At 40.0% G+C, this 12,262-nt stretch overlaps 1 protein-coding gene across 1 annotated transcript in view; it reads right to left on the bottom strand.

Annotated features, from left to right (window-relative positions):
• The window catches only part of ESR2 (estrogen receptor 2), a gene marked incomplete at its 3' end in the record, with an annotated part of 65,072 nt that overhangs the window by 45,301 nt on the left and 7,509 nt on the right, over nt 1-12,262 (bottom strand). Inside the window, 3 exon segments of the mRNA XM_082618823.1 lie at nt 5,340-5,512; nt 7,397-7,767; nt 7,771-7,840. Of these exon segments, the coding sequence (XP_082474949.1) occupies nt 5,340-5,512; nt 7,397-7,767; nt 7,771-7,806 (580 nt within the window). The 5' untranslated portion in view covers nt 7,807-7,840.

Below are 12,262 nucleotides of genomic sequence, written 5' to 3' on the forward strand. Positions count from 1 at the left end.
CAGGCCGGGCGGGAGGGAGGGGCACGGAGTGCGGGGCGAGCCTGCAGCGGCAGAGGTCGGCGTGACGTTGCACCAGCCCGAGGCGCGCCGTGCGTTCTCCCAGGGAAGCCGCCCCTGGATCCCGGGACCCCGGCAGTGGCGGGCTGCACAGGCTCCCGGAAGGGTGGTGTGGATAGTGACCTGTGCTCGCACACAGGCTTCTTGGCGGCGGCAGCAGCAGCCCCAGCGTCCCACGCCCGTCACTGGGCTCCGCGCTTTCAGTCGTGACTCGCGCCCGTCTGTGGAGCCCCTTTAAGCAGCGCTCTTAATCCCCTCTCCTCGCGCACAAGGAAACCAAGAGGGAAGAAAAAGTCTCTTGCCTCTTCGGCAGCTCCAGAGTTTTCCCGGACTCCCTGCCGGCTAGCTGTGGCACATTAGCCCCCTTCAGGCTGAGTTCTCGCCGCCAGCCCCAGTCCTCTCCCTGCGCTCTGACCGAAGCCCGAGCCTCAGCTTCCATCGCCGCCTGCCCCGGCGGGCAAGCAGACAAGCCTCTCGGGCTGGTGAGTGCCGCTCGGCACCGATCCTCTGTGCGGGAATCTCTCCGCTTTGCCCTACCCAGGTATGTGGGGAGTTTCTTGCCTTTTGGGAGGTCTGGGGTCTTCTGCCAGCATTCAGTAGGTGTTCTGTAGGAGTTGTTCCACGTGTTGCTGTATTTCTCGATGTCATCCTTATTGGTTTTATAAGGAGGTTCATAACAATAAGCATTTAAGGGACAAGTAGAGGTTGGCTTTTATTTTTCTCTCAGAGTTTACTGTAAAAGATCATTTTACTTTTAAAAAAGGATCAGAAAGCACAATAATATGAACACACTCAATAAAATAGCCTAGAAAATGTCTTATGCAAGAAGGTCATGGTAATTCACTTCATTTCTGGCAAAAAGAAAAAAGTCCTCTTTGAACTGCACCAAACGCCCCATGTATTAAAATGGCTTTCTTGTTCCATGCAACAGTCTGCTACTCCACACTAACAGAACTAAGAGAAAAGTTCAAAGCAAAATTAAAGGCAAAATATGCAGCTAATTCTTTTAGTTAAGATATAAAACTTTATAGGAAAATATGCTTTTTATAATACAAAACATAAAAGGTTATCTTTGTTCTCTGCAAAATTATTGAGACTGTCTGAATACGTATTATCATTCATATCCAACTGCATGGAGGAAAGAGACAGCACTGGATTTGAAATCAGAAGACCTGAGTTTAATATCAGCTCAGCCTTCCAGTTTTCTTATTTTAAAAACAGAGCAATTAGGGACTTCCCTAGTGGCGCAGCAGTTAAGAATCTGCCTGCCAATGCAGAGAACACAGGTTCGAGCCCTGGTCCAGGAAGATCTCACATGCCGTGGAGCAACTAAGCCCATGCACCACAACTACTGAGCCCGCGTGCCACAACTGCTGAAGCCCGTGTGCCTAGAGCCCTGTGATCCGCAACAGAGAGAAGCCACAGCAATGAGAAGCCCATGCACCACAACAAAGAGCAGCCCCCACTCATCACAACTAGAGAAAGCCCGCACACAGCAACAAAGACCCAATGCAGCCAATAAACAAATACATTAAAAAAAATAAAATAAAATAATGTAGCTCTTAAAAAAAAAGAAAAAAACAGAGCAATTATTACCCATACCCTCCCTGGCACTCTTATACTTCAATAGCAAGCATCTACCTTGTGGTTTCTTCCCTCAGGATATCATTCTTGAGTTCAAGACCAAATAAGTCTCAAGTAATGGAATATATGCCTTGAAGGTAAGAATCTTTTACACAACCTATGGGCTGCTACAGCTTCCCATTTAAAGCTTAGCCTATAATGTCTTAAGAAACAAAGAGTTGACGATTCATGAGCAGCAGTCAAATGGATTTTAACTTTCAAATGACAATGATAAAAGGTTATTATAAATACCAAAATGAAAGTGCATAGTATAGTAGTATCATTACTATTATATGTGGATATAAAATAGCCAGAAGGATGAACTTTATGGAAATAACATGAAGAAATGGGCCAAATACATATCAAAAAAACCCCAAAATTTTATAAGAGATGTAAAAGACCTAAATAAATGGAGTCAACATGTTTCTTGATGTGAAGACTATTACAGAGCTTCTTTTCAAAATAATTCTTAGGTTTAATAAAATATCTACTTTTCTTAACATTAAGGATGGGAGGCCACTTAATAAAATTATTATAATGTTCCTGTGGACAAATAAACATGAGAAAATAGCCAGGACATTTTTAAAATAGGAGGAATTTATACTGGCATGTATTAAAATTCATTATAAAACTATAATACTTAAAATAATGTGGTACTTATACAAGAATGAAGAGGTAGATCAACAGAACAGTCAGACTAAACACTAGTATATATAGAACTTAATATATATCATACACATAGAAAAAAATTGATGAACACAAGAAAAGGTGCTCAAAATCGTCAGTAATCAGAAAATGCAAAATAAAACCACAGTGAGATAGAACTACATACCAATATAAATGGAATGGCTAAACTTTAAAAGACTGACAATATCAAGTTTTGATAAGGACATGGAGCAACTGGAACTCTCATACATTGCTGTTGAAAATACAAAATTGTTCGACCACTTTGGAAAACAGTTTGTTAGTTTCTTATAAAACTAAACATACATTAGCTTATCATACAACCAGCCATTTTACTCATAGATATTTACCCAAAAGAAACAAAAAGATGTCTACACTGAGAGATATGCATAAATGTTCATAGCAGTTTTACTTAAAATAGCACAAAACTAGAAACAACTCAAATGAACAAATAAACAAAATGGGGCACACCTCCTGGAATATTATTAACAAAAAGGAATGAACTACTAATGCATCCAACAACACAGATAAATCTTAAAAGCATCATGATAAGTGAAAGAAACCATACATAAGTGGTTACATACTTTATGATTCAATTATATGACATTCTAGAAAAGGCAAAACTATAGGGACAGAAAATAGATCAAGAGTCACCAGAGCCTGGGAGGTTGGGGTGAAATTGGCTACAATGGGCATGAAGGAATATTTTGTGGTTATAGTATTGCTCCATATCTTAATTATGGTGGTGGTTACATGACTACATGTATTTTCAAAATTCATAAAACTATAAAAATAAAATAGGGGAATTTTACTGTATATAAATTATATCTCAAACAAAAAAATAAGCTCCTATATTTAAAAAAAACAATGAAAATGGATTTATTCAATAAAACAATGTGGATAAAATTGACAATTTATGAAAATATATTTCATTCTTATTTCATTCAACATACCAAAAAAATTGAGTAGCCACTTTCAGTTATTGCAATGCATTTATACCAGAGGGCACCAAAAATATGAAGAGTCCAAAGAAATCATCATTTAGGCATGAAGCAATTGTAAGAGCACTAACTCTTTCCCATTTGCACTTTTAGGATATGACACTCCTTTTCCCTTTCTCAGCAGTTCCTCTACTGATGCAGTAGGAAAGAATGACATGGGGAAAGCATAGGAAACTTACTTTTTATTGTTTTCAGCTACAGTCTCAGGGTTCATGAAGTATCATGAAAGATATTCTATGCAGAGATTTTTCCCAAACAGCAAATAAGAATTCTCTTTTTTAAGGATGTAGTTAGTTGTTTGGGGTCAAAATTTCCTTAGGAGATAAAATACTAGAACCTCAACAAGATAGAGAATTGTCATCATATCAAGAGTTTGGTTCTGAATTTCAGAAAATCTGAATTGTTCTTATCAGATATCGCAGGAAACTGGACCTGGCCTTATAATCTACTAATGATCATAAACAAAAAATTTTAAGGACTGAATATATTAAACATAGAATGAAAAGCTCTGTGTATGTAAAAGCAAAAATAAGCAACCATGATTTATGTTTTGATAATATTTGATGACATCAGCTTCCTTTATCTGTGCTGTTTTTCCTTTCAGTAAGAAAAGTTTGGAAATGGCAGAGGGCCCTCTTCCACCTAACTATGAAGATTTTAGAGGAGAGTTTAAATGAGATTAGGATTAGAAGAGAAATACAAGGAAGAAAGAAAAGACGTTGATATCTGAACTGAAAACAGAAGAGTTAAAAGAAAAACTAGAATAACTTGAATTTGCAGGTTGTTTATAACTGACCAAATATTTTCACATAAGCAACCTCATTTCCTTTTTAGAACAACTCTGTATCTCCATTTCTCAGATGAGCAAACAGGCTGGGAAGTAAAGCCACAGAGCTACTAAGTGGAGGGTCCAGGATAAACAGGTGGTCACCTAGGAAGGGTGAATTTCAGGGGACTCCGAGGAAGGTGATTACTTATCTACCAACATTCTACCCCTCACCTCCCTCTGGATTACATCAGCTTCTCTGCTCAAGGTAAAATGCTCTCTTAATCTAGAGTTATCATTGGGTGAATTAACTCAGTAAATTACCATTTGCCACTTGCACACTATGAATTGCTTTAAGGTTGCTTTCCTTAACCGGATAGGAACAGGGCACTGAGGCCTTGGCAGAAAAGGGAAGGGAGCTCTGAGATGGGAACATAGGACATTGCCTGGGAGTAGGGCTGGCGAGGGAGGGGTTAAGGGGCAGAGAGACAGCTAAGAGATCGAGTAAGCAGGAAAGTGCCTTCAGCAAATTAGGGCCAGCAAGGACATGTGTGGTAAGGGGCTGACTGGCCTTGAAATCAGGTGTGCACAGTTTGAAATTGATTAAAAAGGCCACTAAAACAAACAAAAACCCAGCCCAGCAGAAATTTGGAGAAGGGTAGGGAAATAGTCTAAACCCAGACCAGGAAACGGATTTGTGAAGGAGGTTCCACTAGTTCAGGGCAAGACATGCCTCTAGATAAATTCTCAAAGACCACTGGAGTTGAACTACTGACTTCTGATCATTTCCATAAAACATGTTTATTCTCTCTTCCTCAGGAGCCAGCCCACCATCATGACTGTTACTTATGCCAGATATTAAACATAAGACAAAGGAAGAAACAATCTTTGCAGTTCCTAATGAGCACACATTTTTTTGTTTATCTTCACAAGGGTTGTAGGTAGGCGTCTTCTCCCAAGAAGACGGCGATGGGTGATGATGGGGTGAGACCCATTTGGGTTCTGGGGTAGAGATCTGCAATGAAAGATAAAGTACTCTACACTTGAAACAATCCACCCCACCCGCAAACACACATGATCCTCTGAACTGCTCATCAAGTACTCTGTGTACAAAGCAGGCCAAAGGTGAAATTTCTGCCAGGTCATCTGAAAACTTGTTTAAAAGCAAAAGTGGAAAACTAAAGAAGCAGCTAACAATACTCTTGTACCTTGAATGCTTCTTTTAAAAAAGGCCTTACATCCTTCACACGACCAGACTCCATAGTGATATCCCGATGCATAATCGCTGCAGACCGCACAGAAGTGGGCATCCCTCTTTGAACTTGGACTAGTAACAGGGCTGGCACAACTGCTTCCACTAGCCTTCCTTTTCAATGTCTCTCTAGGGGCAAAGAAAACATTCATTGTAAAAGAGCATTAAAGGTAAAACAGGGCCTTTCTAGGAAAACAAACAGCATGAACATTGCCTAATTTATCTCTTTGCCCTCAAGGGTTCATGATAAATATATGCCAAGAAATCTGATCAAGCAAAACCTTTGTTACTGATATCAGATCTATGAAGAGTCACCCTGTTGGGATGACTGATGCTTAACAGTGGTTAAGCAAGTTTACGCCCATCCATGCAGTGCTGATGAGCACCAGTAACCATGGATGGCCAGCTGTAGCCATCAGGGTGTACAACTTTGAGTGTAATAAGTGACCAGATCCAGTCTGGGTGGAAATGGTGGGGAGAAGAAAAGGGGAGAAAGGAAGAAGAGAGAAGAGAAGGGGAGAGCGTGAACATGTACCTGTCCTTTGAGAAGGCTTTGGAGGAAGGTGTTCAATGCTGGGTAGAGGGAGGGGCAGGGCTTCCACAGAGGAAGGGACAGCCCACAAGGGAGCACCAACAGGCACCAGAAACACCCGGTTAGTTCCTAATTTTGCTACGGCATGTTTCTTTTGGAAAGGAAATAGTAGAAGTACGATTATTTATAAATTAAGGTAATTATACCATGGTTTAATTTACCCAAATATTAGCAGAACTCTGATTAGAACTTGTGCTCAGAAACAAAATATTTCTTCCTTTAAACATTGAATGAGAAAACATTATTTTTAAAAAGTTATCTACAATTTTCATATTCTCTTTTACCAACAAACAAGAAGTATTTTTTTAAAGAAGAAAAATAAAATTACTGTGTAATACGGCTTTCTCAAGGTTTTACGATATTTGAAAGTAATACATTTCAATATCAAATATGCTGTAACTTAGTACTTTGGTTGTTTTGGAAATTTATCTCCCCTTCATGCTTCTCCCTATACTACCTCTGCTCTCCGTAGCCATAATTATCATTAAAAAGATCTGGGTTGGGCCTCCCTGGTGGCGCAGTGGTTGAGAGTCCGCCTGCCGATGCAGGGGATACGGGTTCGTGCCCCGGTCTGGGAGGATCCCATATGCCGCGGAGCGGCTGGGCCCGTGAGCCATGGCCGCTGAGCCTGCGCATCCGGAGCCTGTGCTCCGCAACGGGAGAGGCCACAACAGTGAGAGGCCCGCGTACGGGAAAAAAAAAAAAAAAAAAAAAAAAAAAAAAAAAAAAAAGATCTGGGTTTGATCCCTGGTCAGGGAACTAAGATCCCACAAGCCACTCAGAGAAGCCAAAAAAGAAAAAAAAAATTACAAATTGAATGGAAATAACCCATTATATTATCTTGCACTTAGAGTTTAAGAAAGTTCAACTAAAGTCCACATTTAAATAGTTTCCCATCAATCTTTATAAAATGTTGTTATTTTAGTTCATTGTTTAAAAGCTTGTACCAATGTTTGTCTGTCTTTTCAGGCTTCACCTGTCTAGTATTTCAGTAAGTTGTAATACTGACAGTTACTTTTATCTTGGACACAATTTGTCATGAACACTAAATTGTGATTTCACTGCAAGATAAGAAGGATCTAACTTGAAAGTAAAGTAAAAATTTCTTTTTCAAACCCAAATCACTTCATCAAGAAGAAAGTGATTTAAGTTAAATTTTTTCTAAAGACAGTAGTCATGATAGTGAATTCTCCCCCAAAACACAGATCTGTAAGCTCAACTTTTTAGTAAGATCTAGAATATCAGATTAGATATTCTAGAATTCAGAACTCTATAATTCAGAATATCAGGTGTTTTAGGTGCTCTATTTGATCTATGTAATAATGAAGACCTTGTATAACATATATCTTTCATTTCACTAAATCGTAAAGCAATCTGAATAATGGCCATGAAGTACAATTCAGAATGAAGACTGGATTTACCTGTTCCCAGGTAAGGTGTGTTCTAATGATCTCGTTTCACACCAAGGACTCTTTTGAGGTTCTGCATACAGAAGTGACGACTGGCAATGGATGGCTAAAGGAGAGAGGTGCCCAGGAGTTGGCCACAATACATTTGGGCTTGTGGTATGTCGACCAGGCCCACATTCCGAGTTATTGGGAATACTGTAATTCATCACGGCAGGGCTATAGAATGTCATGGCTGAATATTCATGGTGGCTCTCTACATAGGAGGAAGGTATATATATGGGGCCTGGCTCCAGGGATAGGATGGATTGACTGCAGTTGTAGGAGCCAGGAGAGTTAAGGCTAGATGGTGAGTTTTTGATATCCATGTCTTGAATAAGTAACAGCTAGGAAAACTCCTTGTGAGAAGAGGCACAAAGGGACATTATAATGTTCTCAAAGAATCATAGACAGGTATGGCTGTGAAGAAAAAAAAAAAGACATTTCTAAGTTACAGATACAAGCATACTATTAAAAAGGTTGACATATTTTTATTAAACACACACACACACACACACACAAACACACGTATGGGCCTAGAAATACATCCTGAAAAATATACACAAAAATATTAACCTCAGAGGGGTAGGAAGGTAAGGCATGGAACTCATTTTCTACTTCATTCACTTCCGTAATGCTTTTGTTGTTAACCATGATAATTTTTTTACCATGAGAATTTAATATAAAGTGCTTTTAAAACTTAAAAAACAGGGAGTTCCATGGTGGCCCAGTGGTTAGAATTCTGGACATTCACTGCTGTGGCCTGGGTTCAATCCCTAGGAACTGAGATCCCACAAGCCACATGGCACGGCAAAAAATAAATAAATTAAAATTAAAATATAAAAATTAAATTTAAAAACAGGATTAAATCAAAATGCCATGCCAACCAGTTTTCTTTTTCTTTCTTTTTTTTTTTTGAACAAGATAAGTTCATTTTTAAATTCTTACAGAAAAATAACCAGGAAAACCCTGAAAGAGCAGATCAATGAGCAGGACTAGCAATAACAGATCTTCAAACACACTATGAATAGCCAATAATAAAAAAGGAATAGACAGGCCAATGTACCTGTATCAATGATCAATTTATTGCCTTTCACCTAATACACTCTTCAGTATATGTTCTATAGCAATGGAATTCCTTAAGCATTTAAACCGAGCCCAGTGCTAAGCTTTCACAGTTGAGGCGCTGCAGGGACACTGCAGGAGAAAGAGGCCGCAGTGATTTCTGGCAGGGGCAGAGGCTGGCACTGTGGGTGTGAGAACATCCAGTGGAGCCTGTGCCAGCCATAAGTCCAGAATGAGGTCCCACTGCAAACTTGTAGCCCTGGCACGGCGAGAACCTTTCTGCAATCACCTGTTCAGACTATGGCCTGAGGAGTTACACAGAAGTTGTTCTTTGTGCAAGTTTCATCACCAGCACATGCCCACTCTGAAGGTCTTCTGCCCCCACGGGCACCTGGACTCCCAGGGCACGCCCACACCACCAGCTGCTGATCGCCCGCTCCCCACCTGCAACTCCAGACCACTTTTGTCCATCTACACCTGTTAACATTTCTGCTAATTAGTGGCCAAACCATTTTTTTCCAAGGAGGTCTGAATCCCCCAAGTTTGTCCATCTTTGGGTAGTCTACCTCAGATCCATGTAGAGTTTCTTATATCTTATACCTAATCTCTCATCATAGTTGGTAATTCTTACATTAGACTTCCCCTGTTGAACCTACTGTGTAGTTTCTATCTCCTGATTGGACCCAGACTGCTATGCAATAGAACAGAAAATCCCAAAACAGCTAATTCAAAAACTCAAGGGATTCCCCTGGTGGTCCAGTGGTTAAGAATCTGCCTTCCAGGGCTTCCCTGGTGGCGCAGTGGTTGAGAGTCCACCTGCCGATGCAGGGGACACAGGTTCGTGCCCTGGTCCGGGAAGATCCCACATGCCGCGGAGCAGTTGGGCCCGTGAGCCATGGCCGCTGAGCCTGTGCGTCCAGAGCCTGTGCTCCGTGACGGGAGAGGCCACAACAGTGAGAGGCCCACGTACCACAAAAAAAAAAAAAAGAATCTGCCTTCCAATGCAGGGAATGCAGGTTCAATCCCTAGTTGGGGAAGTAAGATCCCACATGCTGCGGGGCAACTAAGCCCATGCGCCACAACTACTGAGACCGTGCGCTCTGGAGCCCACTCGCCACAACTAGAGAGAAGCCCGTGCACCACAATGAAAGATCCCACATGCCGCAACTAAGACCTGACAGAGCCAAAAATAATAATAAATAAATATTTTAAAAAGTCAAAAGTTTTTGGAAATTTGTCATAGGGTAAAGGTGGTATCTCAAATCACTAGGGAAACATTGGACAACAGAATTATCACTGGAAAAAGATCGTATGCCAGAATAAACTCCAAATGTTAAAGACCCGAATGTTGAGAGAACTGGAAAGAGGAAGGAGAGGGAAAAGGAGAGGAGAAGAGGTAAGACAGGAATGGGGGAGGAACAGGGGCTGCACAGGTACTAGAAGCAAATGTAGATAAATCTCATTATAACATGGGTGTGGGGACAGTCTTCTTAACTATGACTCAAAATCCAGATGCAATTTAAAAATGTACATAAAAGTACATAAACTCATGAAAGTAAATATCTGCATATCATAAAAACACCATAAGTCAAAAGAGTAATGACAAATTGGAAAAAAAATACTCCCAACTTATATTAGAAACAAAGGGCTAATTTCTCTGGTATATAGTGAGAACTCTTAAATTAAGATGGAAAAAAAAAACACAAATATTCATTAGAAAAATAGGCAAAAAACACAAACAGAACACAGGAAAAGGAAGGCAAATGGCTCTTAAAACACATAAAAGTGTGTTCAACCTTGTTCAATTAAGAGATACAAATTAAACTGCACCAAGATACCATTTCTCACTTATGTTTGCCAAAAATTCAAATGTTTGACAACAGACTCTCTTGGAAAGGTTATGGAAAAAACATGAACTTGCTCCTACATTGCTGGTAAGAGTGCAAAATGGCACAACTTCCATGGGTATTTGGCAATAAATAGCAAAATTACATATGCTTTTTATCCTTTGGACTATGAGTCCATAGTGATGTTCCAAAAAAAAAGAGGAAAAGAAAAAGAGAATCATCTGCTACCACTGTTATCAGTTCCTCACTCTGGAAATTAGTAATTAGGGGAAAAGAATTAAACCTGTACTCTGCCTTTTTAAGAGAACCTGTAGTTTATCCCAATGTAGAGGGAAAACCCTTCTTTACCAAAGAATGACACTTAATAAATAGTTCAGAAAAATATTCAGATGGATAGACAGATAGGTAGATACATACATAGATACATAGGTAGAGCAAATAAGTCAAATTGTCAGCAATTACTGAATCTAGATGGTAAACATACGGACATTATATTAGTCTTTCAACTTTTCTGTAACTTTGAAATTTTTCCTGATAAGAAGCTTTGAAGGAAAACAAACAAAATAGGAAATTAAAAATGGAAACCTTTTTTTAAAAAGTTAAAATATATGGAATAATATAATTTGGGGAAGGGAACAATAACCATTAATAATGAGACTGGTTGATAGAGATCATTAAGAATCTAGCCTGGAGAAGTTCTCCATCTTCAATATTTTCTGCTCCAGCTGTCACCTACTTCCATATATAAGCAACTTGGCTCTCTAAAGCTCCCAATTCCTTTCTCCTGACATTTTCCTTTGAATGCTCATTCCATTTGTCCTCAAAACACAATATATCTATGATGGTTTTTTAAAATGTCCATAAATTCTTCAATACTCCTCCCTTCAAAAGGTGGTGCCTAACCTACCCCTTGAATATGGGCTAGATATAGTGACTCCCTTCTAATGAATAAATTATGGCAGAGGGATGGCATGTACTTCCATGACTAGGTTATAAAAGGCATTGCAGCCTCTTCCTGGCTTGCTCTCTTGGATCACTCACTCTGGGGAAAGCCAGCTGCCATATTGTGAGGACACTCAAGTAGCCCTACGGTGGCCTCCTGCCAGCAGCCAGCAAGGAACTACAGTGAAAGAGAGATTTTGGAAGCAGATCCTCCAGCCCCAGTCGAGTTTTCAGATGACTGTAGCCCTGGCCAACATCTAAGCTAAGCTGCTTCTGGATTCCTCTCAGAAACTGTGTGAGATAATGTTTGTTGTTTTAAGCTGCTAAATTCTATGACAATTTGTTACAGAGCAGTAGATAATTAATATAATATCCAAGGCAAAATTCATCATTTTCCTCCCCAAACCACTCATTTCCTATTTGTGTTAATGACGAAGGCTATTACAGTTATCTCTGACTTCTCCCCTTCATCCAGCTACCTTTCATCACCAAGGCACATTGGGTTTTTCTCTCCATGGTGCCTTTCCCCATGGTTATGTCTTTCGTCAACCTTGGAGCAAGCTCTTGTTACTTCTTATCTGTGCACCTTAAGTAGTCTCCTTACTGCTCCTTGCCTCCAGTTAGCTCTTCCTCCAGGGCCACAGAGCAGCCAGATTAACATTCTTAAAAACCCAGCTCTGAGCAGCCCCCTGCTTCCCACCAGCCTCTTAATAAGTCATGCTCTTTTAACATTCAAGGCATCCCACTATGTTGTCCCAACTCATCATTCCACTCTAATCTCCTGATATTTTCCTACAGAAAACCTGCCATGTTCATAAGAAATATGCAAAGTGCATTGTGAAGCAGTTGGCATTTCATGCCTTATCACTTTTTTCACTCTAGCACCCCTATAGTTACTTACATAGAAATGTAACCCTCCTTATTAGAAGAGAACTACACCAAATCCTTTTTGGAAATGGTAAAGGTGGGATGGGAGAGTAAGAAGTAA

The sequence above is a fragment of the Mesoplodon mirus genome (genome assembly GCF_964341445.2).
Source record: "Mesoplodon mirus genome assembly, chromosome: 4".
NCBI classification, from domain to species: domain Eukaryota; kingdom Metazoa; phylum Chordata; class Mammalia; order Artiodactyla; family Ziphiidae; genus Mesoplodon; species Mesoplodon mirus.